This window comes from Molothrus ater, chromosome 2 (genome assembly GCF_012460135.2).
Source record: "Molothrus ater isolate BHLD 08-10-18 breed brown headed cowbird chromosome 2, BPBGC_Mater_1.1, whole genome shotgun sequence".
NCBI classification, from domain to species: domain Eukaryota; kingdom Metazoa; phylum Chordata; class Aves; order Passeriformes; family Icteridae; genus Molothrus; species Molothrus ater.
Window position 1 is genome coordinate 87,610,402 of NC_050479.2, and position 25,932 is coordinate 87,636,333.

General features: G+C 39.9%; 1 protein-coding gene across 2 annotated transcripts in view; it reads left to right on the forward strand.

Annotated features, from left to right (window-relative positions):
• The window catches only part of TSPAN9 (tetraspanin 9), a 167,293-nt gene that overhangs the window by 21,938 nt on the left and 119,423 nt on the right, over positions 1 to 25,932 (forward strand). Inside the window, exon 3 of one of the 2 annotated variants that reach the window (XM_054514006.1) lies at positions 19,115 to 19,263. The exons of the other annotated variant lie outside the window; for it this stretch is intronic. Coding sequence (XP_054369981.1) covers positions 19,179 to 19,263 — 85 coding nt within the window. The 5' untranslated portion in view covers positions 19,115 to 19,178. The remainder of the gene's footprint in view (positions 1 to 19,114; positions 19,264 to 25,932) is intronic. 2 annotated transcript variants of the gene reach the window in all.

The following is a 25,932-nucleotide window of genomic DNA, read 5'->3' on the forward strand; positions in this document are numbered from 1 at the left end:
CTATACGGTCCCCCTGGAACCTTTTCCAGGCAGAACCACTCCAACTTTCAGCATGTCTTCATCAGAGAGATGCTCCAGCCCTCTGTTCATCTTCATGTGCCTCCTCTGGCCTCACTCCAACAGTTCCACAGCCTTGATCAACACTTTCTTTTACTGGAGCCTCAGAATTGGATTTAGTACAGTGTTGAGTAAAGGAAAACAATCACTTTTGTTATCTACTGTGCATTGTCTTGTGGATACAGTACAGTAAGCTTTTAACCTTCATTGCAATTCCAAGTCCTGTTTAGCCCCCGTCTCCACTGGTACCCACAAATCCTTTTCAGCAGAGGTCCTTTCCTGGCAGCCTCTTTCTCTGGCCTGTCTGGGTTCCTCAGAATGGTAGCTCTGCCCTGGAGCTTATTGTCTGCATCCCCTAGTTTGCTGTCATCTGCAAGCCTGATGAGAGTGGACTGTGTCACCTTCTCCAGGTCACTGGTAAAGGTGTTAAACAGGACAAGCCTCCAGACAGACCCATGCTGTACTCTCCTCGTTGCTGGCCCCAGCATAGATCATGACACTTCAACCACTGTTCTTCAAGCCCAGCCTTCCAAGCAGTTTTTTACCTCTCTAGTTGCCCACCAATCCAGACTGTCAAAAGGCTTGCTGAGGTAAATCACATCCACTATTCATTGTCCACAAATCCAGTTGGTCAGGCATTATTTGTCACTGGCTGACCTGTGTTGACTGGTCGGTCCCATTCATCCATACCATGTGCATATGCACAGGAATGTGTTCCAAGAATACCTGGTTCATACTCCAGTTCGTGCTGACCCTCTGCAAAACAGCTCTGTCTGGTTGATGCCAAGCTGACCGTGAGTCAGCAGTACACACAACTTAAAACTTAGTTCATCTATTAGAACATTTCTCCTTCTATCAGTACTTAATATTTTTAGGAGTTTAACTTATTGTTATAAGAACTTTGTCATTGGTGCTCAAGATTTTATTGAATTTGCTGATAAAGAACCTCCCAGAGATGGTTTCCTTCTGAGCTTTCCTTTTTATGCATGCTAATTAAACTCAAGTTGAAATTTATATGTGGAGCCTGAGGAGGAAAAGGAGAATTTTTCAGCCATACTTATATATAAACAGTTTGTTTTAAGTAGAGTGAATTATAAAACCCAGTATTCCTTTAAGTTTTATATTTGCTTATCTTACAACTTGGGTTATGAAAATAGATGATTGATTCTTTTCTTTTTTAAAAATCCTAATAATTTAGTTTTTTTAGCATCAAGCAGAACTTTTCCTTACGCTGAAATAAAGGGCTGAAGCTGAGTAAAAGATCTCCCATAATTTCATATAGTTAGTTGCTGTGGGGCAGAATTGCATGTTACAGGAAAGGTTTGAATACCTTAATTTTAAAGGAAAAATTGGCCCCGTGCTATTTTAAAATTTAATTTTTAATTTTTAGTTTCAGAGTGATTAAAAATAAACCATAGTGAGTAATTTCTTAACTCAAGCATCTTTTCAGCCTCGCTCTTGACTTACCCGTGCATTCATTTTAACACTAGAGGGCAGCTGAAACACTTCAGTTCTTTCAGAAAACCAGCTTTAGGAGAACAGTTTGCATTCTTCCTTACCCGAAGAAAGGAGTTTTGTTAGCTGCCTATTATATGACGTTTATTTTAGCAATTAATTTGATTTAATTCTTTCAGGGTTTTTTTTTTTTAACTTTAAAATCGAGCTTTTAGCTTTCTAGCTTTCTTTTTGCCTCTGCATTTTAATGCAGTTAAAATTGATCAGCAGTTGAAGAGGGAGAATAGTTTCACATTTTAGTGGCTATGAAGACATAATGCTTGTGCTTCCTGTGTGATGGGTATTTTGAACCACCTTGCTTCAGAAACAAGGAGAGATGCCAGAGATGGGAAAGTGTTAAAGACACCTTCTCTTAAATTTTCTCAATAAAGTAGACGTTTGACTTCTAGCACTTGAACAATTTATTTCATAGTTTTTGTTGGTATATAATTTTAAATTTGTTTCCAAAATACTTGAGTGGATCTTTTCTTATTCTCTGCTTTGCTTTAAAGCCATCTTTTTTATTGTAGCAGAGCTTCAAAATGGCAACTTCTGTCCCTCCAGATGTTATTCTATCCTCTCAGCAATCAGGAAACAATCCAATATGAAGGCTTTAGAAAAGAAAGGTCAAACCAATTAAAAATTACTATTTTCACAGCTCGTGTGAAAATTGCCTAAGAAGTTCTTGACTTAAACCTGAAATTGGAAACATTTTTTATTAAAAAAGTAAGGTGAAATACATGGTGAAACATGTAAGTTGTTTTAAGGGTGTATTGTCAGATGTCGGATCTGTTCTGGCTCTAAAGTAAAAATATATTCTGTCTTGTGAGTTGGTTGTTTTTGTATCTTATTTGGTTTAATTTCCTCTCTTCCTGTTTGGAATCTTACTGCTTACTGCAAGTGCTGAACAACATTATTCAGCAGCTGAGCGATTGAATGTTTATTTGCACTAAAACTTTGAATGGTGTCTGGAACAGTAATAAAATAGTATCATTAAGCTTTTAAGAAAGGAACTCTGTCTCTTAAGAGTTTAATCTCTTACACTTAAGAGTGTTAGAGATTAAAGCTCACTTTTCTGACTTGGGATCAGATATTTTTTTCCATATTTACAGATGACGTGGTCTCTCTTAAGGAAATTTTGCGCTTCTGCAACTTTGCAGTGACTAGAAGGACACAGTGTTTTCTCTTCCAAGCTAAGCTTCTGGAACTGTGTAGTTACAAGGAAATTGTCTGTTTTTGTCAAAAGCTTTTCTTTAGCTTCAGAGGTGGAGAGATAAAATACTAAAGCAGTAGGCTCAAGCAATAAGATTTTTAAAAAGGTATAATTTATTATTTTGAAGGAAAAAAAAAACTGATTTCAGACAGTGGGCTGTGTGGTTTGGCTTGTGATGCTAACTGGTGCCAAACAATGGACTGCACTTTTCCAAGGCTTGAGGATAAAAAGGCCTGAGCTGGGAACAGAACAGCTTTATCTCTTTTTATTGTGATATCCTGAAAATGCTGCAGGTTTTGTGACTTTGCTTGGTTTCTGCCATGATTTCTTTCTTATGTTGCAGAGTGTATCTGTTATCTCTGACACTTCTTTGGCAATTTTGGACATAACACAAACATTCTCATCTGTACTGACTGATAGGGCAGATTTTGAAAATGAGTGATGCATGCTTAGTTTTTTCATACAGAGTTCTGCAAAGTGCAGGGCTGCTTGGCGTATGGACAGTGTCAGACAACTGCTGTAGTAAAAGCTGGATTTCTGTAGAAGGGATTAAAACAAATGCAGTAGTAAAACATTTTTCTTTCTGTTACTGGTTCTGGATCACAAGAAGGAGCCAAACTGTAGCATTTTTATTTTGTCCTAGCTGCCACTCCTGCAAGTTGAGAGATTACAAGTAGGCTTCACTTATAAAAAAAAACTGAAGGGAAGTTGCTAAGAGCCAAATTTTCTCTCTGTGAGGCTTAGTTGTGGGGTTGTGTGTGGTTATGCCCCAATCTGTCACTGTGCAATCTCATTGTTTGGAGGTGTGGAGAAATTAAGCCAGCTGTAAATTGTTTTGATGATTTACAATCAAGGGTAAATTTACAATCAAGGTTCCCTCTCTCTGAACTGCATTGCCTTCACAGGGCAAAAAGGGCCAATAAATCTTCATTGGCTATTTTTATCATTATATTTAATAGATGAAACTGTGGCTGCATGTTAGGGAATAGACCTGGTAGAAAGATGCTGCTCTTCTGATGACATTTGAGAGCAGATTCTATTTGAGCTTGACTGCTAAATAGGCCATCCTTCTTTGGATGTGGCTCTCATAAAAGAAATTGCTTTGTAGTAGGCACTCTATATTTTAATATTAAGGTTTCATATTTAAAGGTCCTAGTAGATAACTAAGCTTTGCTTTGGTATTTTCCTCTTTCTGCTTTCCTATTTTAGATATGAGTGATTGGGAGACTAGCCTTTTTCAGTAGCTTGTTTCATTTTATGCCTGGTTATGCAATGTCCTGGCAGCAGTTACTTTATGCTCTCAGGAGAAAATTTCTTACAGAAGTTTAGATTTTGCTAGTCCATTACAGCTTCCTCTAGTGTGTAAGAATTTAAAGGAAACAGTCCTTTTACAAAAATATAAAGCTTTGATGTTTTTGAGATAAAATTATGCTACCATTCATTGCCATTTACCTCTCCTACACCATCAGCTTTCATTTTGATCTTGTCTGAGCTGATCAGCCTGTCTGTGCTGATCAGCCCACTGCAGACAGAGTAAAACAAATCAAGGTGGTGAAAAAATCATGTGGTAGGACATAAGTCTTGTTCTCTTCCACCTCAAATCTCTTCTCTGTGCAGTGTGGGGAGGATGTTGGGTATCTTCCTACTCTCCACTGCAATCTGTCTGGGTGGGATGAGGACAGTGGAGTGATTTTTCCTGTTTTATGCAATGTGGTGTTGCTGTGTATGAGGAAGTCATAGGAGGAAAACAGAACTCCTTTCCTGCATAATCCCACTGCCTTTGAAAGATTCGTTGAGAAATACTCTCCCAGTGGAAGAGCTGTGGCAGACAGTAGGTACTGCTTATTTCCTGTACTTCTTTCAGTATGAAATTAATTGGACTGCTCTCTGCAACAGCATCACTGCATTGGTTTGGCTGGTGGTCTAAATAGCTTAAATTCTCCTAGTAAGTTAGTTAAGTCTGTGAGGCACTAATGTAATGGTCCCTTCCTCCCTGAGGGTGGAAAGCTCCTGAGAACAAACATGGAAGTATTTGCAATAACAAAGCCTCTTCTGTCTTGCTCCAGTTTCTTTTTAGCTTGCTGATGAAGAAGCATCTGGTACAGCCTTTAGCTGTCCCTTTATAGGCCATAAGTCCTGATACATTGCCAAGTGGCATAATATTATGTTTCAATTTTATAGAGGATTTTGCAGGGCAGAGGGAACAGTGCACAAAAAGTTTATTTGTTGCACGATAAGGTCATTCTTTAAGAATGAGGCAAAACTGTAAGTGTTTTATTTTTGATCAGCTTTGACTTGTGATTAGTTACAGCTTCCCACAACCAATGCTGTCATAGCAGTTTTTATTCTGAGCCATAAACAGTGATTGTAAACCGTAGGAAAATAAAAACAACAACAAAAAATTATCTAAGAAGGAATGTGTTTGCAAGAAGATTTATTTCTGACATGAGTCATACAGTTCATGAACTTCTCACAGATGAGCTCATCATAATCATAAGGGAAATCTTTAGTAGGAATGTTGGTATCTAAGTCACTCAGCTATAACCTGCTTCTCAGTGACAAAGGGTGCTGTGGATCAGCACATCTGCGCTATGCAGCTGTGTTCCTAAAGTAATCCTATAGCTTCTTCCTTCTATTTGAAGCTAAACCTGCTTGAAATGTGGTTTTTCAGTTGCTTAAATTCTGACTCGCATGTCTTCTTAGGTGTAGGAGGTACCTTAGACTTCAAGAAATATCTGGGATAGTTTTTAATTCAGTTTTTTTAATAATGCAAATTGTTTTGAGTGGTTCCTAAAAAGGTGGTACTAGAAGCTTTGAGTATAGAAACATTTGAATATTTATTAAAGAGGTAGGTTATTGCATTTTGGCAATACACATAAAATGCATGTTTTTAGAGGAACAGAACAGGATTGGCAGTGGCACTTCTGTTTTTTTCTGGATACGTAAATTATATTTTGTGTTGAAAGAGGCCACAGTGTTCTTATATATAAACAAAGAGACATATGTGACAGGGATGGGCAGTGTGTGATTCATGTCCTAATGATTCCTTTGGTGATTTCGTGAATTTCTGGTGACTGCAGTGGTTTAAAATGGATTTGAACATTCTTAACTGGAAGTAACTAAAGCAAAATTGGCAAGACTTTGCAAAGCACATCTCCAAGAAAAAGGAACTACAAATGATGACTGTCAGAGAGAAACTACTAAGTGAAATCCTGTGCTCTCAGTTACTTCAGTGGTCAAGTGAGATGTCCAGAATATCTGCACAGTAAAGGGATTTATTTAAAAAGTTTTGGTTGATAGGCATTTTTTATTTTTTGGGTTTTTGGGTTTTTTTTGTTGGTTGGTTGATTTTGTTATTAACAGCAATGTGTTTACCGAAAGCCTGTAGGAGCATCTTTTATGGTATAGGTCTTTATCTGCAAATGAAATGCAGACAAAAGGACTGTTTATAAGTCAGTCACCCCTTGTCTCCAACCCTCCCTTTTGCTAGAGTTTGGGAAAGGTTGGAATGAATAAGAAAGCATGCCAAAATGAATTTGAACTATGCTGAACTCTTAGTGGACATGGACAAACCAAACCTAGAACCTCTCTTTGAGACTCCCCTCTTTGGTAGTTTAGTTTATCTCCAATACCAGATTGTTACAGCAGCAGTTGTCAGCAGGGCTCAGTTTCTTGGATAATTCTCTCTCATGTAGTTTGACTGTAATTATTAAAATCAGAACCTTGAATTTTTCAACATACAAGTACAGAGCACTGAAACATGAGCCCAATCTGCTGAAGTGGCGCCGTGTCTCCTCACAAACGAGCCTCAGCATTCTGTGCCAGCTGCAGGGCCTGCACAGCATCATTCCATGTAGGTCGCAGCAGTTCCAGTTTTGAGGTGACAAGTTCATGCATCACTGTGCCAAGATGTGACTGGGGCCAGCAATGACAGGCAGTGCAGTACAATGAGATGAAAATGAAAAATAGTTCTGCTCACTATAGCCTCTAGTTGACACATGTTCCTGACAAATTCGTACTTTGGTATTGCTTAAGTACCTAATATATTGTTCTAATAGCATTCTTACAGAACCGGTTGATCTGAAAATTACTCTGGAGCTAACAGCTTATAAGGAGTTCTAGCTAATGGTGTGGCAAGAATCTAAAATGGGGATAGTACAGCTTTATGCTGTATTAATTATAACTTGACAGGGATGTAGGATTTCAGGAGCCTTGGAAGAAACTTACAAGACAAAATTAAAAAAGAAACAGAATAGAATAGAGTATTTCAGTTGGAAAGGACCTAAAACTATGATCTAGCCTAACTAGGTCCCAGTCTAGCAGCTTGAGGGCTGACCAAAAGTTAAAGCATGTTAATAAGGGCATTTCCCAAATGCTTCTTAAAACAAACAGGGATGGAACATGGATCACTTACCCAGGAAATCTGGGTGCTCCAGTGTCTGAAGCACAGTAAAGATGTGCTTCCCATTGTCAAGTCTGAGCCTTCCCTTGTGCAGCTTTGAACCATTCCCAGTTTTGTTGCCCTGCTCTGGATACGTTCTCCCTCCTTCCCGTCCCACTTACATTGTGGTGCCCAGAGCTGCTCCCAGCACTCCGGGTGAGGCCGCAGCAGCGCTGAGCACAGCAGGTGATGGATGATCCCCCCTCTGCCCGGCTGTGCTCTGTGTTTGATGCCCCCAGGACACGGTTCCTGCCCTCTGGGCTGCCCGGGCACGCCCTGCTGGCTCTCACTGAGCTGCTGCTGCCCCCAGCACCCCCAGGGCCCTCCCTGCAGGGCGCTCTGCAGACACTCCTGTCACAGTTTGTACTTGTGCCTGCAGTCACTCCATCCCAGGTGCAGGATCTGGCACTTGTTAAGTTTCATGCCAGGCATGATTGCCCAATGCTCTATGCAAATTCCTCTTCAAGGCCTCTGTCCCTCCAGAGAATCAACAGCACCTCCTGGTTTAGCATCAACAGCAAACTTACTGATGGTGCATTCAGCTCCTGCGTCCAGATCACCAATAAACACATTGCACAGAACTGTCCCTAGAATCGAGCCCTGCAAAACACCACTGGTGACCAGCCAGATGTAGCCCCCTTGATTCACTACTCCCCTTGGAGCCCTGCCCTTCAGCCAGTTCTTCACCCAGCACAGTCTGAGCCTGCTCAAGTCACAGCTGGGACAACTTGTCCAGGAGGATGCTGTGAGGGACAGTATCCAAAGCCTTACTAAAATCCTGAAAAACCTAACACACCAAAGATCGGATTAATGCCCTACAGTGTTCACGTAGAAGCTATTGAAACTAAACTGTGCTGAAATCTAGCCAGAGTCTATCACAAGCTGTCCATACTTTTTTTTTTTCTGTCTTTGCGGGCAGATCATAGATTCTCTGAGCCTCTCAGCTGTGTGGCCATTGGATAGGAAGGGAAAATAAATGAGAGCGGAAAAAAAAAGAAAGGACACAAAAGAAAAAGTTAGCTTTTTATAAGTACAGTTAGCTTTTAAAGTATAATAGATGCTGTTTTGTGTGGATTTTCCCTCCTCCCTTTCTGTAAAATTGACCACCTACTTAAAAATTAAGATGTAGGTCATGCCAGATTGATGGGCATTTAATCAAATTGATATAATCTCGTATTAGTCTATATATCTGAGGCTATCATAAAGAAATCAAAACAGCTTAATTTCAGTAATTTTAACATTTCTGTTTTTTAATTTTTTTTAACCAGAAATTAGGCTGAATGAATGATTGACTCAACAATCAGTAAATACTTAAGTTTTCAAACTGTCTTCAGGGTCATGTATAACTCAGCCATAGCTAGGAAAACTCACAGTATTTGTAAAATTTTAAGGCTGGTCCTGCCTTTTTCTTCTCTTGTTTAATTTTTTTAGTCCCATTCATTTATCCCTGCAGCGCTCTATGACTGCTGCCTTTCTGTAAACATCCATAGGTCAGAGGTATTCAATTTGGCTTAAGCAGCATTCTCATGGGCAGTTTGCCAGGAACTCATAGGCTTCACCTAAATTGCACATTGCTGGGAATAATCTCACTCTCAGCTGCTCTTATCTTTTGTTTGTTTCTTGCTTAGACCTCCATCTGGCTTTTTTACTGGGTCAAGACAAGTAGCAGTATTTAGTGGTATCTATAATTCCAGTAGTTTGAAGCTTCACAGCAGATTTGGAGGCAGGTACAGAACAGAGATACTGGAGCTAGTAGAAGAAATTTCCACCTGGTTCCCATTTTTTTATAGTCCCTACTGAGAGAAAGCATGTACTGGCAGTCAGAACATAATAGAGCATCCCCAGCTTCAGACATAATTTGTTAACAGTCTGATTTCAGCTCATTAAGAAATCCAGTGCACCTTCCAGCCACAGTAATTCTGATCCCCTGGGACATACGGTCTCATCAGTGTGCTCCCTGAACATCCCATGAGGATGCATGTATTTGAGAGATAGGTTGGAAGAGTTGGTCAGGAAATAGGTTTTGTCTGGATAACAGTTCAGACTCACTTTATATTACTTATCATCTAGAGAATAGATTTTCTCACATAAAACATGTCTTTGCTTGGAAGATAAAAATGTTTTTTATTACTCTCTGCTACTTTTTTTTTTAAAGCGTAAGTCATCCCTCCCTGATGTGATGGAACAACTTAAAATTAGTGTTTCTTTTTGTTTCTCTGGTGAAATCACTGGGAGTTATTTTCTGTTGAAGTTTGAGCTCACAGAGAGGGCTTTGAAACAATAATGTCTTGATTCTGAAACACTTGAAAAAACATATCTGAACCTCTGCCACTGCAGGACTGCCTGAGCTGAGCCTTGAGGAGAAATTTTGGTATTTCAGTGCAGTCATGAAGACTGACAGTATAGAAATTCCTCAAATTCCATATAGTTACTCTCTATTCACAGATAAATTTATTGAAAACTAAACTTGTGTCTTAACAAAAAGGTGTGTTCTTGGCAGCAGGATGATTTTGACTTTCAATGAGAAAGAGACTGATTATCCAAGTGGGATTTTGCAAAAATTTTTGTGACTGATTATCCAGAATGAAAAGCATGCAGAGGAATAGCTGATTCAGTGTAGACACTTTCCCCTCTGCTTTCCTATGATCTCAACATTATTCACCTTGAGTGGATGCAAACTGAACCTGAAGCATACCTTGCTTTGTCCCTCTTCTTCCCTCTCCCTGACTGCTGGGAATCTTTTTCTTAAACTGTGTACATATGCAAAGTATGTGGCACCCTGATTTGTATAGATTTAAACCCTTTTCCACCCCAAAACCAGAAGGAGAGTGTCAAGAAGTCTTGTGCTTCAAATCAGATAGGTAGCTCATTGGGAATTCTTGTACCCAGGTAGGCAACAATTGCTTGAGAACAATTATAGAGAGAAGGTAAGCTTCAAGGTAAAGTGCAACAGCTTGGTGGAAGTCTTGAGTTTCAGGGTGAAAAGCTGGTGATAGCAGCTTAAGGAAAATTCTGTTATTTGTTTTCCTTTATTAGAGGTTTAAGATGGATGTGTTCCCTATTTTAAAGCCCTGCATTTAGTGACTCAGGGCCAACAGTAACACAGGCATCTGCATGGGAAATGTAAACCTGCAGCCACTGTGTTTTGTGAGCTGCCCAAATGATAAGAAGATGCCTGCCTTTACTACTCATATTTGATTGATGTCTTGACATTTCCTGGAGCAAGCCCATAAATTGATTTGTTTCCTTTTATTTCCCACCTGTTCATCTATCAGGACCCTTTCTAATTGCATCGTAATGCAGTCTGCAAGGAAAGGGTTTATTTGTCAATAGTTAGGGCTGTAGTAGCTTGTCTAAGATAGGAAGGCTGTGAAAGCTTGCAGGCTTTTAGGTGTAACAGAAGAGTGAAGGAAGTGCTCAGCAGATAAAAGCACCTCTGAGTCACAGAATACAAGCTCAGTTGGTTTTGAGAGCAAACACAAGAACCAGAACCAGTTTGTGGGAAGAAGCGACCTCAGGAAAAATTAATTTAAGTAACCAGCAGGTAGTGTAGGAGTTGCTGCTTCACTTCTGCCTACACCGTATTAACGGCAATTGGTGTTATTAATATAAAACAAATAAAGTTACCCCATGAACAACCAGATGGATTTGAAGGTGGAGCAGTGAGCTGCAGCTGACGCTTCTAAATTCCATCAGGCACATGGGAAAAGCAGAATGCCTGGGGACATGTTTAACCTGTTTAACAGGGGCAGGAAAAGTCCTCCCTTCTGCTGGAAAGGTTCGATTTTGAAGCCCACTGGCCCTGCTGAGGGCAAGCTGTCATACTGAGTGCTGGTTTATTTTGCCAGTGGTTTTGTTTAGAGTGGCTCTGCACTGACTGAACATCAGCTCTTTTAGTATCAAATTGAAAGCCTAAGCTTTCAATACTGCCAAACTAAGCTTCTTAATACTGCCATGTCTAGGTAGAGAAAAGGAGAGGCTGAGTGTTCATAAGATTTTTTTGTGGATGGCTCAGATCTTGTTATGGATGTTAATGTCACTAATAGTAGTTTCCTTGGATTTTCTTCGCAATTACATTGCAGTCTTGGCATTCTTTACCATTTGCTTTCTTGAATGTTCAAAGTTCATGTTTTTAAAGTTCACAGGGTAGATAAAGTAACTTTAAAGCAGATAGGTAACACTCAAGGTTATATAGATGATAAAAGAAGATGGGAGATGCTAATGGTTCAACTCTATAAGGCAGCCTGGGAGAAAATTCAAAGCTGGATCTTCTCAGGAGAGATGAGATTGTAAAAAAAGGAATTTCTTTGTGGTAGAACAACTTGGTATTTCCACAAGTAAACATGAAAAACAGGAGGCTTGTGCAGACTGTCAAACAAGTAATTTGTTGAACGTCACTAAGCTACTTCAGTGTAACTGTGTCAACCAAGTGAATTACATTTCAGGAGCTGCTTTGCAAAAAGCAAGCTCAGGGATAGGAGCCATTCAGTGTCATGGAAAACAAATTGGAACTGTAAGAGTTGGGGGAAAAAAAAAGCATAATGTTGTAAGTGCACTGTGGATATGCAGTAATAGCCATACAGAAGCTCAGTATTGCAGCTTATTTATTATACTGTAAGCCTTTTTATTTGTAGAGGTATATCAGTAAGTTTGCTGTTGGAGCTGTAGTTTAAATCAGTTCTTTAAGTGGAAAGATATACAGTGCCAAGCTGAATTTTGCTGATGTGATGATACAGCATGAATTTCCAACCTGTGCCAATTTAAGTGTGGGATTGAGGCAGACAGCATGTCTGTATAGGCAAAACCGAGGTGTAGACAAATGACCCTAAGTCTTCATTGGCCTACTGATGGCAGTACTTGCCTAAGTACTGCTTTGTGGTCAGTGTGCTCTGCCCATGCAGTCACTAGTGCTCATAAGAGCTCCAGCCTTGCTTTTAGCTTCTTGGATTTCTTTCTGTAAGCATTGTTGAAGGGCATTGCAGGCAAAGGCTGTGGCCTGGAAACTCGGTACGTGTGAGACTGGATCTGTGCTGCAGAATACGGCTCTAAGTGGAGATCCTTGAGGCAGTAATAGAGACTGCAGCTTCAGAATATGTGATGTGGTGTGGCTTAGTGCAGTCAGTTACTCTGATGTGTGTAAGCTACAGTCCAGCATTCTAATCCTGTCAAAATGCAGAGCTTTGGGAGATATCCTTACACCCTTGTGAGACTTTCATCATTAAAAAACAGCAAAACAAAAAAAAATTAAATTGTGGACACTAAGGTCTTCAAGATGCATATCATAAATGAATTTTCTTTTGTATTGTAACCAGAACTGAACTCAGGCTCATTTGAGATGAAATAACTTTAGGGGTAGCTGCAGAAATGGAAAAAGTCTTTATTTAGAATAGTCTCCAGCATTCAACTGGGGAAACTGTTGAGCTTTTGGTTGAAACTGTAGTGTTTCTCTTCCTTATGTAAATCCTGCTTCTGGCCAAAGAGATCATTTCCATAGTGTGTGGCTTTTTCTCCAACATGCAGTGTACATGGACATTGCTGTTTTCATCAGCTCAAAGCTTCCCAATGTTTGTCCACAACAAAGATGCTGAATCAGCTTCCTCACTACAGCTGAGCAGGGAACTGCCAAAACATTATTGCAAATAAAAACCAAAAGGCCAGTGCAAATGTGGTGGTCAAACAGCTAAGAATGAAAAAACCACCTAAACCTTTCTTTCCTCTTCACACCCCATTTTCTTTGTTCGTTTCTTACTTCTTCCTGTAGACTACCTGAGCTTTAATTCATAGATGCAGCAAGAACAGAAGCTTTGCTGGTGTGTAGAGCTGAAGTGTGTCATAAAGAAAGGTGTTTATTACCATTCCCTGCCTAGATATGGGATCACAAAGCATTAGTAGCCCTGAGTGACCTGATGTAGGTATCTGTGAAGTCCCTGTTGCAATAGAGAAGCCAAAAATCTCCTGCAGCCAACATGCCATGGTTTTTGACTTGACCTGTGAAACCACAAACCTTCGTTTGAAGGTGTAACTTCTAATTAAAAACTTATTTGCTATTCACCCTGCTACTCTTGTCTTCCTGGAGTTTTTTGTAGTCTTGTTTTTAATAACCTGGGTTATTGCAGCTTCTCACAAGACTTTTACTAACAGGTAAATGCTAAACACCTCCTTGATTTGAATGATGAGGCAGCAAGGAATCATAGTTTAGGGGTGTTTCTTTATTGTGAACATGCTGCACTACATTTATATGCCTGCTGTGGAATGTCATCACATATTCCATAACTCAGTGTCACTTGCATCAGAGAGCTACAAGTGCAGGCTGGGTTGTGTTTTATCTGTTGGCTACATCTCTGTAAGACTACAGACTAATGCTCCATCTCCATTTGAGGTAGGAGGGCAGTGGGAGCAAGATGAAGTGTCGCAGCACTCCTCATGCTTAATCCAGTTCCCAGAAATGACAAAAGGAAATATGCCATCTGATACATTTCATGCACAGTCGTCCCAACCACCAAGGCCTGGCTGCTTGCCAGTGAGGACCTGAGCAGGGCAGAGTTTCAGAATGTGCTTGGGGTGGTCATGAATGTCAAGTTTCTGATGCCTCTCTGAAATGAGATGTAGTAACAGCTGTGCATTCCTATCCTACTACAGAACAGGAGTGGGATTCATATTCTGATTCATATTCATTTGCTAGAGGGAGCTTCTGATTGCCTTCCAGATGGTGGTCAACTGAGTCTTGCTTGGGTGTCTTGAGAAGTGTCTGTTACATCAGGAAAATTCAGGAACTGGGAGTGAAGAAAGAGGGAGAGAAATAGTCAGCAGTCTTCAAAGAGCATTTTACCAGGAGATACTGGCTATCTAAGGCAGCAGGTAATAGAAAAGGTTATATTCAGGGATGGGGAAGTCTGCTCCTAGTTCTTGGAACTGCTTGGTGACAATGGTACAGTAGTTACGTCAGCCACTGCTCTAGTATTTCCATCTGCTAGATGGGATGCTGCTTGTGAGATATATTCAGCTTGACAAAATGAAGTTCGTCTCATCCAGTCAGTTACTAGGGATTGTATTTTTCTATTATAACTTTGTGTAGCCTGTATGCAAAAAAAGGGTGTTGGCATGAAAAAAGGAGTAAAAGATAGTAACATCAACATTTTGTGCTTTTGTTTCACATGATACATCATCACCACTACTTGCTTAAAACTATTGAACAAGTTTTTGTCTCTACAAGTAAGATGCTGTCATTCTTGTGGGAATTACTCTATTTCTCCCACCTTTAAAATGTGTAACAACCTGCTGATTCAGAAATGAGTGTGTCCCTTGGCATCATGTTTCTTCATGGCTCTATCCTTTCCCTTCCTCAGGTCCTCAATCTAATTACTGTCAGTGCAACAGCTGCTGCCTCTGCCCTGCTGAAATCTGTGTCTGTTCATTCCAACAAGTTTCCTTCTCATTTCCAGGCTCAGCTGAGAGGTACCCTCTGCCTGTGCCTCCTGCCTTTGTCTCCTCCTAACTAACGACATAAAGCATTTTGGTGTACAATTTGCATTAATAAGATGAAAACAAAAATTGCCCCACAAAAACATGAGCAAGCACTGAAAAAACTGCGTTGTGTGAGACAGTGGCTCCTTTGGAGCCTTGTTTTGATAACCTTAGATTGGGGAAAAAATCCTACTGTGCATCTTCATGTCTCACTGAACTCTTTCTTCTGTGAGTTAAGATCAGCTCCCTTTCCCGCCAGCTCATTGTTTGATCAGGAGCATGCAAGTGCCCAAGATGTAGGGCAACACAAAGAGATGTTGTGTCTGTTCATGTAGCATAAGTATATATATATAGGACAGGGCAGCATAGTCTGAAAATGTAATTAAAGGTAATAAAAAAAGGAGTGGCAGTGAATAACATGCATGCATTATTCTAATCCTGCTCCCTTCAGAACAAAGAACAAATGTGGTTGCTGCTACTTAGTTGCAGCCTGTTCTTCCTAGCCTATCTGCATGCATGAGAAGAACCAATTCAATAGAAAGTAAATGTAAAATCACAAGATAATTACCAGTAATGTGTTTAAGGATGGCCTCCTCTGAGCTTGCTTTTTTTGCTCTTTCTTTGTCTGCTCCACAGCTCACGTAAAAAGTATAATGTGAAAATAAGGGATGGAGGAAAAAACCCAAGCCAGTCTATTTTTTGCTTTTGAGCCATGTGAAGAATGCCTTCAGAGGATTTTTAAAAAAAATCTAAGTATGTTGTTTACTTAGATTATTTGTTCCTATGTGCTAGAAATTTAGATGCACCAGCAGTATGGTGGAAGAAAGATTGATGTTTGTATGAAATGAGGGAAAGAGAGATAGGAATTAGGGGGATAAAGGGTAAAGCTTTGTCCTTTCTGCCACTCATCCTTTTTGATTTTAAAGCTGTTTTACCTTTGTTTTATTTCCCATTAAAGCTCACTCTTTCAAGCTTGTTTTCCACAGCCAGAATCAGAATCTCCGCTCCCTTCCCACCCCTCTTAAGTTTACTAGAACAAACTAGAATTAAAAAAACCCACAACCCTGCAATTTCAGAATGTACAGCCAAACTGAAGTTGCCAACACTGAGTATGTGTACTGGTGCATCTAAGGAATAAAGGTCATTTCACTGACGCTACTTAGTACTGAATACTTGACTGTATGGAAGTAGCCATGGAGTTAACTCCTCCATCTTCTACCCATTCCTACCCTCCCATCAGCAGATGATGGTTTCCTCTGTTCGTACTTAAATAGGTTGTCAAACTGACATAGTAGGAACATGCTGGAATTTTTAGGTGACATGAGCATTTAAATTGTCTCCTTGTCAAGGTGAGAGCTGCTTTTTTGTTTTCATTTTCCTGAGGCAGAAAAAGAGAAAATTGCCATTTGCCTGGGATTTCTTGATGACCTGAACATGCAAGTGCCCAGGGCTGCAGCCCCCCTCCTGTTTCTGGTAGAGGCCCCGTCACTCCCAGACAAGCATGGAAACCCCCCCCCCCCCCACTCCTGCATCCCCTGCATTGTGAATCCTCCAATTGTTAGCCTTGGATGTAGAGTCCATCCATTAGCAGGTCTTCAGGTGACTTCCAGATTTGAGTCTCTCCAAAAGGTGGCCAGGACCACCCTGATGTCTCCAGAATCCAAGTCCACTAGTAGCCTGACTCCCAGAGACACATGCATACCTGTTTGCCAAGCCATCTAGCTTAGCTACCTGTTTAGCAAGCAAGTAGCTGCTGTCTTTATAGTTCCTAGCAATTGCACACCCACTGCAGTTGCTGACACCACACATACATGGACTTTAAGACCTGTAGTCCCACTCCAAAATCATCACCATCTACAGAAAGGTGCATAAATAGGCTCAACGACCTTTGGATACCAATCATTCCTACACAGAGTGGAATTTTTCCCCCCCCTCATTTATCTTCTTTTAATGATTCTTATTCAAGAATTTTGAACTATTAGGTAGCTGCAAAACCTCTTTGTGTAGGTTATGACAGTGGTGGATGCTTGGCTTTGTGGTCATCTTTGTATTTATTTTTCTGTTGAGGTGCTTTCTGTAGTGCTTATCATCAGCATTTTTGTGTGCTTATATAAGGAAGATCCATGATGTGATGAATGATGACCTCACAGGGTTGATGATAACAATTCTGATTAGTTTATTTATGAGCTACTACTTTTTTTGCTGTAACTGGTAAAATATAAGAGGGATGAAAAGGATGTGGGAACTCCAAAAATACCTCTCTCTTAGGCTGTTTTTACCCAGCTGTTAGTTTGACTCCAGTCCTTCAGTTTCTCCCCATCTCTATCCGCTTGCTTTCTTTTTTCTTTCCCCCCTCCACCCTTCAGTCTGCTGCAGCTGTTAGAATTTAATCATTCTCTCCAAATACCACGTTTCCCATTAGCAGCACAGCCCCTTCTGTGCTAAGGGGAATGTCATTTGTGTGCTTTGCATGTGTATTATCGTTAGATGGTCTGCAGCCAGAGCAGTACTTACACCTTTGATTGCAGCAAGGGTCAGTTCCTTGGTAAGAGGCACACATAAGATGCATAAATATTGAAGGATGAGGTTTGCAGACTTGCTGGCAGAAAGTGGTTAAGCCTTTTTGTTCTCATGCTTTGCTTTTCAGATGCTTTTGCACTGTAGTTAACCTTATCAGCATTTGATTTAACACTGGATGCTGGAGTATTTATTCCTTTTGGCAGTTTTAGTGCCATGTCACTCACTGACTGTCACAGTTGTATCATATATTAGATGGCTTATCCTAAAAAATTATTTCAGGTATGGAACCACTGCTCATTCTAATATACTTTAGCTGTATATCTGTTGGAGGGCGGGGGGATTTCAGCTGATTTTTAGGTTTGTGTTCATTTTGAGTCAATGGCTTTTGTGAATTTCTTTCTGCTCGCTATCTTCATTTCTGCCTGATACCCATTTTGCATTTACTTTGGCTTTGCAAAAAAACTCTGGTAGTGCCCTTGCTCTTTCATTACAGTTCTCCATGATTAGAGTCTCTGATGGACTCCTGCAGGGCATGGCAGGGCATTTTAATTTGGACTTGGAGGTCAGCGTGGAGTTCTAAGTCACTCATAGCATGGTTCTATCTTGCTCCCACAAAATGGCCTAAAATAGATGTTAATTACAGTTTTCTTAGCTACCCTCTGGTTCTCTTTAATAGAGATCTTAACTCTCCTTATGCTACAATGCCTGTACATTTAACTTACTGGACCACTGGGAGGAGAAATTTATTCCAGGGAACAGAATAGGCCTCCAAGCTGGTTTATACCTGCACATGTAGTCCTCATGTGTGTATCTATGTGCCAAAATAAACCATATGACCATGGATGTATAGGATGAAGTCATGGGAGGGACATCTGTGCTCACTGATGCAAAGCTTCTGTTTGCACAACTGAGGACTAAAAGCATCATGCCATTGTGTATTGCCTCATTTCTACATTGGATGCATATTGTGAATTCTGTTGTGCAAATACAACCTTATTTTGTGCAGTCTAAGACAGTTCAAAGCAAAGTACTTCTGGCTGGACTTGTCATCTTCTATTGTTCCCTCTCAAAAATGTCAAGGGTGTTTGCACAACACTTTGAAAATTCTAGATATCTTTCTTTTTTCTGTCATGCTTGTTTCATTAAATCCTTTGTAAAGAGATAGTAGATGCAACTCCTTTTGCAGGGTCAGTTCTCTGTGTAGTGCATGGGCTTAGGACACTTTCTAGTCTGCCCCAGCATATCCTGTTGCATGGGGTTATTCCTCTTCAGGTGCAAGACTTTGCATTTCCTTTTGTCACTTTTCAAGAGGTTCATGTGAGCCCATATCTCCAGCCTGTCAAGGTCCCTGTGAATGGTGGCAAAACCATCTGGTGTATCAGCCAATCTTGTTTTTGTATCATCTGTGTATTTGTCAAGGGGAGACAGTGACAGTGGCAAATACAGCTTCACAAAATTCTCATTTACTTTGGTAGCTCAGAGTGAAGGCAGGATCTTGCCAAGTGGCCTAGGGAGAAAGAGTGTTTGCTGGATGCAGTTTAACTCCATGGTGTAAAGCTTAAAAAAATTTCCTCAACCTCAGGGCTCTTGGATTTCTCTGCTGATGTGGACTATGTGTGACCTTTCTATGTTTTAATTATTCAGGAAGGATGTCCTATGCTAGAGAGTGCCTGCTAATAAAAACTCTGAAACAAATGCTTCAAATGACTACTTTTGATACGTTCCTTAGATCCTGTAAGACAAGGAGATCCTAGTTGGAAATCCTTATGAGACTTTAGGAAGCCCTCAGGGACTGCAGGTGTTATCTCCCAGTGCATAAGTAATGCTCAGCACATTTTGAGTTAAAGGAAATGTGATTTTTTTGGTAAATAAATACAGATTCATGACTATCTTGGATGGACCTTTCTGTTTCTTACTTTTACTAGTCAGGAGGGACCTGCTCTCTTCAGCAGTCTGCGACTTGTTGGCCGCGTGGCTTTGATATGCTCCATGCAGGACAGAATGCCCAGCTCTCCTCCACCTGGTGTTGAATGCTGCTGGTTGAAACTCGCATCTGCTATGGCTAATGCTCACAGTAAGCAGTACTGAAAATGCATTTCCACCTTGTGTTTATTGACCTAGAGGTTCTGGGGAGATCACTTTAAACAATGTGCTTAAACTCTGCAAGCTCTGGTCTGAAAACAGGTGTTGAAAACTGATTGCCAACTTGCTTTGGGGATGTGGACTTAATTGGTTCATTCTGCTAACAATGTTTTTAATAGACTTATCTCTTACAAGTCTCATCAAGTCCTCTTTGCTTTCTCCTGCCAAATAAATATTCCCTAATAATCCCCAAATCTCTTCCTTCATCTTCATTATTTATTTGCTTGTTTAATAAATATTTTTTTTTCTCCCAGAAGCCTAAACTGACTTACATGTGAGCTGCTTCTTGGCTGAACCACACAGCAGTGGCTGTATGGTGTGCTGTGTTTGTCAGTGTTCTCTGAAAAACTGCTGGTACTCCTGAAAATCAGGGCTACGCAGTGATGTTCCTGAGGCATGTGGAAGTGCCTTGGAAGAATAGTAATGAAACAGGTCTTGCATTTCTCTGCTGCGCCAGAGAAAGCGCAGGGAAGCTGTTAGTTCTGGGCTTCCTGTGTTGTACTGAGCTTCTCTTCTTCCATCCTTAAAGTTCTCAATGAATTCAGAAAATGCTTGAATCACATTAAGAAAAACCACAAAGATAGCGATCTTCTTGGGTATTTGCAGGACTATGGGCTGGATCTCCTGTAGAACCCCACACTGCAAGTGCCTTCCTACTTGAGAGTAAGACATTAGGAACTAATAACTGATTTCATTTAAACTGTTACCTAAGTACGCTGTGTAATTGCTTCATAAACAATCTGAATAAGCATTTTGAGTGATGTTTTAAAATTCAGTTGATCTAATTTATTTTCCACGAGAGTATCTTTAGAATAGAATAGATTGTTTCAGTTGGAAATTTATTTCAGATAAACTTCTGGTCTGTCAGCGTCCTAATGGAGGAATTGCACACACAATCTGCAGCACCTTTCCCAAGGAAAGAAAAGGAAGGAAATGCAGATTATCAGATTTTGTCCATGTCATTCACTTACAAATAGGTCCCTGCAGAATAATAAAGAGCTTCAGTATCATTGACTGTTTTTTTTTTTTTTTTTTAGCTAAATAGTCACAGGCTTCACATAGTGTAAGGTCCCTCTAGCTGGGTACCATTTTAGGAGAGCTCTATATTATATTTCATGTTTCTAGCTGCTGGTTCAAATTTCTAAAGTAGGATTTTTCTGATTACAAGCTAAAGTTTGAATTTCCAGCCCCACTGAATCTCCCTCCAAATCTGCTGACTCCGCCAGGCAGACTGATATTTTAGTGGATTTGTTAATGTTCAAGCTACATTCTTACCATTCTTTTCTCACAGGAAAATATCTGTAAATAACTCTGTCTAAAATTTCTTACTCTGCTGGGTTTCCTGTCACTCTCAGGAACTTTAGTGCCTTCTTTATTTTGAGTGTTAGTATATCTCCAGGAATAACCAACTGAGGGTATGATGATAGATCAGTGCCATTTGGGTAAAGAAGCATATGTTGAAATGTGCTTTTCCTACCTTGTTTTAAAGGTACATAGTATCACTTTATCCTTGCATGTATTAAGGGAGATTTTAATTTCTAGTTTTAATCTCAAAGTAGGATTATTGTAACCCTAGTTTCTTCCTTTGTTGAGTCATTGGTTCTATTAAGGTTTAGTGATTGAATCTCACCCAAAAGCCTTTCCTCTCCCCCTCAATTCTAAAGTTTTCAACCTCAAAAGTCAGTATCAAAAATTACATTTATTGTATCAAGAACAAGGAGTCCAGTTTAACTAGGAAAAAAATTGCAAAGCTGTTGCTGAGTATAAAAGCTAGTTGTAACCTTGAAATTGAATTTAAAGTTTTCTTCCCCTTCAAGACAGTTACACAAATTTATTTAGTATCATTTCTAGTCTTTTTTCTCATCCCCCAAACCACTCTTTGTAGTTTCTTTTGATTCAGCATAGATGCACTAATGAACTCTATCAATAGAGCTATGTTTAGGCCAACATTTTTGAATTTTAACACTGACAAAATAAAGACTTGAATATATTTTCCTTTTTTAATATTAAAAGATTTTATAACAAGATTGTGGGTAGTTGACAGTTTTACAAATCAACCCTAAGCGTGAATTTCAGAACTTTAAAGCAGTCAAATTTCTAAAGTTAGTCAGTATCCTCTGTTTGGACCACTGCCAATCCTTGTTGCACTTGGGAGGTGAGGTTGCTATGTTTTTCTGAAGCATTCTTTTGACACTTTCTCTCAAAAAGCCCCAAATCATCTATTTGTTATCCAGTTTCAAGAACTCGATAGACCATAGAGAACTGCTAGGTAGTTCACGTTCATCAGGGTCATTATGTTGAATACCTGCTGTCTTTTTGTGACTTTTCAATCCTTCTAAGGACTGCTGTGGGAGTCAGTCAGCAAACTGGTGAGGACCTTCCACTGCACTGTGCTGGGGCGAGGACAAAATGGCTTAAACAGGATTAAACAAGGCCTTGGTTTGAGAGATTTCTGATGCTCCAGGTTTTAGCTGCAGTGTGGCAGGGTTGTGGCTTGTGTCAGGAGTGTGGTTGGAGCAGGAGTGTAGGAAACTGTGCATTATCTGAGTGTAGGAAGCTGTGCATTATCTGTGCTCGGAGCATGTGAGGAGTTTCCTCTTTGCTCACAGCTGGGTGCCTGAGCTGGATGAAAGCTTTTCCACATTCCTCAGCTCTTAAGAGTGGAACTTTCTGCGTTGAAAGTGTGGGGTACCTGTAGCTGATGGAAGCCCCGAGCATGGAAAGCCACAGTCTCCTTAGAAACACCACCTCGGGAATTGCAGGATCTTTGGGTTTTCTGCTCTCAGTAGACAAGCCTGAAGGTTAGCCAGCTCTATGTGGAGGGGAATTGTTGTAATTTTACACTCTCCTGTAGCAGGTGGGCAATTATGTGCAAGAATGACACAGTAATAAGAGCTACAAGCACGAACTGTTTTAAGGTAAGATCTTTTTGCTCTGGTTGGCTGGCAGTTTGGACTTAATTGGAACTTAATTTGTTATTCTGATAATTTATATTGAATTTAAAGGCATTGTGCTGGCTGATAGGAGTATATTAAATGTAGCAAATCTTCTGCTGGGTAGTCTATAATACAAGGCATTTTCAAGAGCTGGCAGGCTTTGTACAGGCCAAATTATCATGCAAAACGTCTGAGAGCATATGATTTATGACAAAGGTGCTGTAAGATTGCATAAATTTAAGACTTTTATTCTCAACTGTTGCATTCATACACTAAAATAATTATAGGGTGCTGACGATGCAGCACCATTTAAGAAAATGAATGACTTAATTTTACTTAAGTCTATTGTTAAAGATAAAACTATGCAACTGTGTTAGAAAAGAAAAGAAAAACCCTGCACAAGATGATGAAGTGCTGTCAAGTCATAGATCATAAAACTGCAACTGGGAGTAGCTCTCTGTGGAGGAATTGTATTGGTTTTACATCCTTTATTTTCAAGTGTCCTTACATGATCAAACAGTCTGTTAAAATCAAACAAATTTTAAAATTTGGTGAGACCTCTGTTGCTGTTAACCTTTCTTATTGACTGTCTAAGAGCATGGACAGCAGTTGGATCTGAACTGACTCACTGCTAAACCTGCTATAATTATTTATAATCATTGTCTATGAGTGGGGGTGGGTATATCATTATTTCTGGCACAAAGATACTCAGAAGTAGAAAATTACTAGGTCTTGTGTGTACACATAGTACCACAGTGGTACCACCTGATGGTTGGCACTTGGGTGTGAGAGCCTACAGCATCAAGCTGAACCCAAGGCTGTCTGCTTGACCATGTCCTATTTGGAAACCAGGTTCCTCTGTGTGTGTGGGCATCGTTTGTGCTGTAGGAATCCAGACTGTCTTCTGGTTGATGTAGGAGAACTTGTCTGTCCACCGAGGCATGGGGTTTGTGAGGCCTGCAGGGAAGGAAAGAGCTTGACAGGCTCTTGGCACAGAAACAGTCACTTCTCTTGTCCTCACCCTTACAAATAGGTTGGCTTTTCCAGAAAAGTACTTGGCGTTCCTTATGTGACAGACCAGATGAAAAATATGAGTAAACTATGACAAAGACTTAAAACAAAAGTATAAAAAATTCCCCACCAAGTTACATCTGCTGTTAAGAACAGGCTGAAGAAGTAACTGAACCAAAGAGCTTGGACAGGCAGTGGCAGGACAAAGAAATGATGCTGAGAGATGGCCCATGTCAAGCCCAAATGGGACAAACTGAGAAGTAGCAGCCATCACTCAGCAGTTCTTCCCTGTGCAGTGCTGTGGCTCGTTAGATCCTAATCCTCATTAGGTCCCTATTAGTAGCCTACAGCTGTGTGGCACTTTGATATGAGGCTGGGTTTGGTGTCCCACGTGGAAGCAATGGAGCTGGAGAAGAGGAAGAGTAGGGAAGGATGGATGGTACAGATGTTTTATTGTACCATTTCTTGACCCCCTGTATAATTTCCTTACATAAGGACCCTGAGAGCAAATTCAGTGTTGACAAGACAAGTCACAAGCAGTTGCCCCTTCAGCTGCTTTTCAATCACCATCAACAGTGAAATGGGAAATCAGTAAAAGTGCAGTGGGAGAGGAATTATAGATAAATAGCTGATGCTATTTGCTAGCAGGTCTTTCCAGGTCAGCATGACACTGACAATCCATATCCCAGTTGTGCTAAAAATTTTTGATAAGAGCTCAGACATTTAATATTTGAGGTCACCTTTGTAGTAAGTTGTGATAGGTGTATCTTAACAATTTTTTTTTGCTTCATATCAATCCTCTGGTTTTATTTATCATATTTCTAATTCTAAGCGCTCTATATTGTCTTCTTTTATTTTTTTTTTAAATAAACCTAAAGTATTTATCTACCAGAACAGAGTGGTGTTGATATAAACTGATACATTGATGCTCTGTTTTCCCAGCCTTCCAGAAAATTGCTGGTCAGCAATACCTACCATGAAATACATAGTCTTCAGGTAATACAAGTGAGGTGTGTGGACTTACAGGCTTTTGTGGAACTGTGCTGGATTTTTCTAAGAAAAATTTAATTGCAACTTTGATAAAACAAGGGAAAGAACTGCAAAAATCTTGGCAGTTTCAAGAGAGTGACCTATAGTAAAGAAGGAAGAATGAGCAGCTTCACTTTTTTTTTTCTCTCATTTGTGCTGCTTAAAGAAAACTTGGAAGATTATGTCCATGTTTTTACCACTTACAACAATAAAAAACTCAGATCTGGCTAAACATCAAAGTATGTTTTCAATAATTGGAGAGTAGTGGACATCACAGCTTTCAGATTAATTTTGAAATAAATTATTACTTGAAGATCCATAGATTTTTTAAAATGTAATTCAAGTGCTTTCTGAATTCATTGAGAATTTTTAAGGATGGAAGAACCACAAGTCCACAGCAGAATTGCCTATTTTCAGAATACACTGAAAAGCAAACTTTATCATTCTGCTATATTAAGCATATCTAAAAGTCCAAAACCTTGAGGAAAAATGCCTTTTTTTTTTGTAGTGTGGTTTTAAATTCCCAATTTTATGATAAGTTAAATAACCTGGAACGTATCCAGATTAATCTTTTTCCCCCCATCATTAATTTAGTTGTTATTCTCTGAGGAAAAATAGATTTGGTGTTAGCTTTGGTGTTAGTTTTGGCTGGGAGAGTGGGAAATAGGTAAATGGTTTTACTGCTTCTCATCTTATAATGAATGGTCCACTGATTAAGAATTTCAATTTCCATGTATTTTGCATTATGTTAAAACCTCAAAAACTACTTATTAGCTGGTGTAATATTTAATTTAGGATTATGTAAAATCGGACATGGTTTGAAATCTGGAAATGAGTTAAAACTGTAAAAATTTGTTATATGGTTATATAAGGCTACATTAATTGTGCTGGAGGCTTAAAGAATAATGTTTGTAAAAACATGCTTTGCATTTAAAATTAGCATTAGGGCATAGAATCTATTATATATTGAAGTTTATTTGTTAGTCACTGTGTTGAAGTGTAAAAATGGAACTTATCACTGTGTTTCAAGGTTTGGGGTATTTATAGTTAGGAAGAAACCGAGCTAGTTTTTTGTGGTTTTGTTGGGTTTTTTTTTTTGTAGTCTACAACTTCATGTGAGGTTGTGTTGGGGTTCAGCCCCAACCATCAACTAAGTCCCACGCAGCAGCTTCCTCCCCATGGGATGGTGAAGCAAATGGGAAGTGTAAAAGACAGAAACCTCATGGGTTGAGTTAAAGACACTTTAATAGGGAAAGCAAAATCTGAGCACTCAAGCAAAGCAAAACAAGGAATCATTCACCACTCCCATGGACAGGCAGGTCTTCAGCCATTCCCAGGACAATGAGGCTCCATCACAGGTAACGGTGACCTGGGAAGACAAATGTCATCACTCTGAATGTTCCCCTCTCCTTTCTTCTTCCCCAAGCTCTACATACTAAGCAGTTCACCATATGGTCTGGGAGATTCCTTGGGTCAGTTGGGGTCAGCTCTCCTGGCTGTGATCCCCCCAACTTCTCATGCTCCCACAGCCTCCTTGCTGGTGGAATGGGATGAGGAGCAGAGGGAGCTTTAATGCTGTGCAAGCACTGCTTAGCAATTGAAAAAAAAAACAACAAAAAACTCTG